At 33.6% G+C, this 2,113-nt stretch overlaps 1 protein-coding gene across 1 annotated transcript in view; it reads right to left on the reverse strand.

Moving 5' to 3' along the window:
* Nucleotides 1–2,113, reverse strand: part of LOC102680078 (mucin-12) — a 16,072-nt gene that overhangs the window by 5,894 nt on the left and 8,065 nt on the right. The window contains exons 2-4 of the mRNA XM_006610706.2: nucleotides 1,897–2,054; nucleotides 1,058–1,187; nucleotides 853–970 (exon numbers count right to left, since the gene is read on the reverse strand). Coding sequence (XP_006610769.1) covers nucleotides 853–970; nucleotides 1,058–1,187; nucleotides 1,897–2,020 — 372 coding nt within the window. The 5' untranslated portion in view covers nucleotides 2,021–2,054. The remainder of the gene's footprint in view (nucleotides 1–852; nucleotides 971–1,057; nucleotides 1,188–1,896; nucleotides 2,055–2,113) is intronic.

Below are 2,113 nucleotides of genomic sequence, written 5' to 3' on the forward strand. Positions count from 1 at the left end.
AATATATTTTTTGTGGTTTTAAATTAAAGTTTATAAAAAAAAAAAGAAATGACAAGAATTATTCTTGTTATGTAATGTAATATATATTGAACATAATTTTCTCGATCCATAAGTTAGACGAGATGATTTAACTCTACGTTTCGAAGCGTACGCTATAATTTAAAATAAGATTGCACATTTGGTCGACTTGTTTCAGTTGAACTTTAGATCAAATTTTGCGATGATTGCGCGTCAAGATTACGAGGCTTTACTTTACCATAGGCTGATCTTACTGTTTGAAACAATTCTAATATATTAAATAGATGTAGATGCAAGTACCTCGAGGGTACGATCTCGCGCGATGCAATCTCTTTGACATATAATTGGAACCGTCAACAAAAGAACGTGAAAAGGCAAAAACTGAAATTATGGTGGTTGCATATCCGTCTAGTCATTTTCGAACTGGTTTTCTGTGTTAAATATACATTAGCGTTTCGCTCGACGATAAATCCAATCGAAACACGTATTATAGATTCAATATAAAAAGTTCTTTTAAAATTTCAGACCAATATTGCATCGAGCAATATTTTTTTTTTCATTCATCGCGTTTACGTACAATTGGAATTAGTTCGAATGAATATTGCATAAGGCAATTGTACTACTTTAAATTCCAATCATTCTAAGTAATTCGCTTTTTTGTTAGAGGAATTTTTTGAAGAAAAAGTGTCCTAGTGATCCCTAGTAGCCCTAGGGAACTCTAGCGATCGCGTAGATTTGAAAAGCTCGAGACTCTAAGATTAAATTTCCATTAATTTTCTGTTTTGTAAATTCGAAATAAATATAATTTACACTTTTAATTTATAATTAACTCACATTCTGTAATTCTGAGTCGATGAAATCCAAACCGGGAATACCACTTGGTGCACCACTCGGCCCGGTGCTCACGTATTTTTCCGTGGTAGTTGTCATCGTTCGAGTTGGTGAAATAGGTCTAAAGTCAAACCGATTAAAGAATTTAGTTGTTTATTTTTTTATTTATTTATTTTTTTTTAATCTAAAAAAATTGAAGTCTACCCACCTGCCTTCGGAAACAATCTTGGTAGGATTCGCAGCTACTCGATACTCCACTTGAGGCGAAAGTGCCCTGCCACCGCGACTAGGGGTGGTACTTCTTGAGACACTTGTTTGCAAATCTTCGAGAAGAGCATCTGAAATCATTAAGCAGTTCGTGTATTTTTTTGTATTGAAGATAACGATGTCCTTGTAAACGTGTAGTTTCGATGATAGAAAATAACAGAAAATTATAAAGTAAATAACGCATATTATCTTATCACGAGGAAAAAAATTATTATATCGAATACATATTATATATTCTCGACAAATTTGATCAAATGGATGACTAATTTGATTTTTTGCGAAAAAAGATATTTATATTATGTGCGATTTCTTTGACTCTCGAACGAATAAAGTTATTTTCGTCGTTGATATCATTTAAGTAATTATGTAAAAATTATGAAAAATTGAGAAAACAAAATAGAGAGTATCATCGGTTCTTTTTTCAAAAGAAAATATACCATGTGATTTATTTTATTTTATACGTACGTTAAATATTATTTCTGATTTAATACGATAGCAAGAAAGCTTATATGTAATGACGTAATTTAAAATTGTTTATTGTTTGTATTCCTAACAAATATTTTCGATATAATTTCGTTCCAAGAATCATTCTTCTTAGCGATAGCGCAGAAAGTCAGAATTAGATCGAACAATCTCGTTCGATCGACGATGATCGAGTTTCGTGGTACGAATCTAATCAACTCATCAAATCACACGTATGACACATGCAGAAGGTTGTTCGAAAAAAGAATGAGCCAGGTGGATAGGATTACACCTCTGGTGGCACATTTAAAGATTTACCTAAGTTGTTTTCGAGGCTGTTGGCCGTGGTTGTCGACTGGCTCTGGCCAGATATAGGACCACCATGACTCACGATCTTTCTGCTGGTGTGCGTTGTCGTTCTCTCCCTCACCGCAGCTGACATTGCGCTCTTCTTCAAATTCCCTGCCTCACGAGGTCTGGAGGACAATTTAAACAGAAAAAAAAAAAAAAAATAAGTCAGACGTTGTCTCCGTTT

The sequence above is a fragment of the Apis dorsata genome, unplaced genomic scaffold, assembly GCF_000469605.1.
Source record: "Apis dorsata unplaced genomic scaffold, Apis dorsata 1.3 scaffold_77, whole genome shotgun sequence".
Taxonomy (NCBI): Eukaryota; Metazoa; Arthropoda; class Insecta; order Hymenoptera; family Apidae; genus Apis; species Apis dorsata.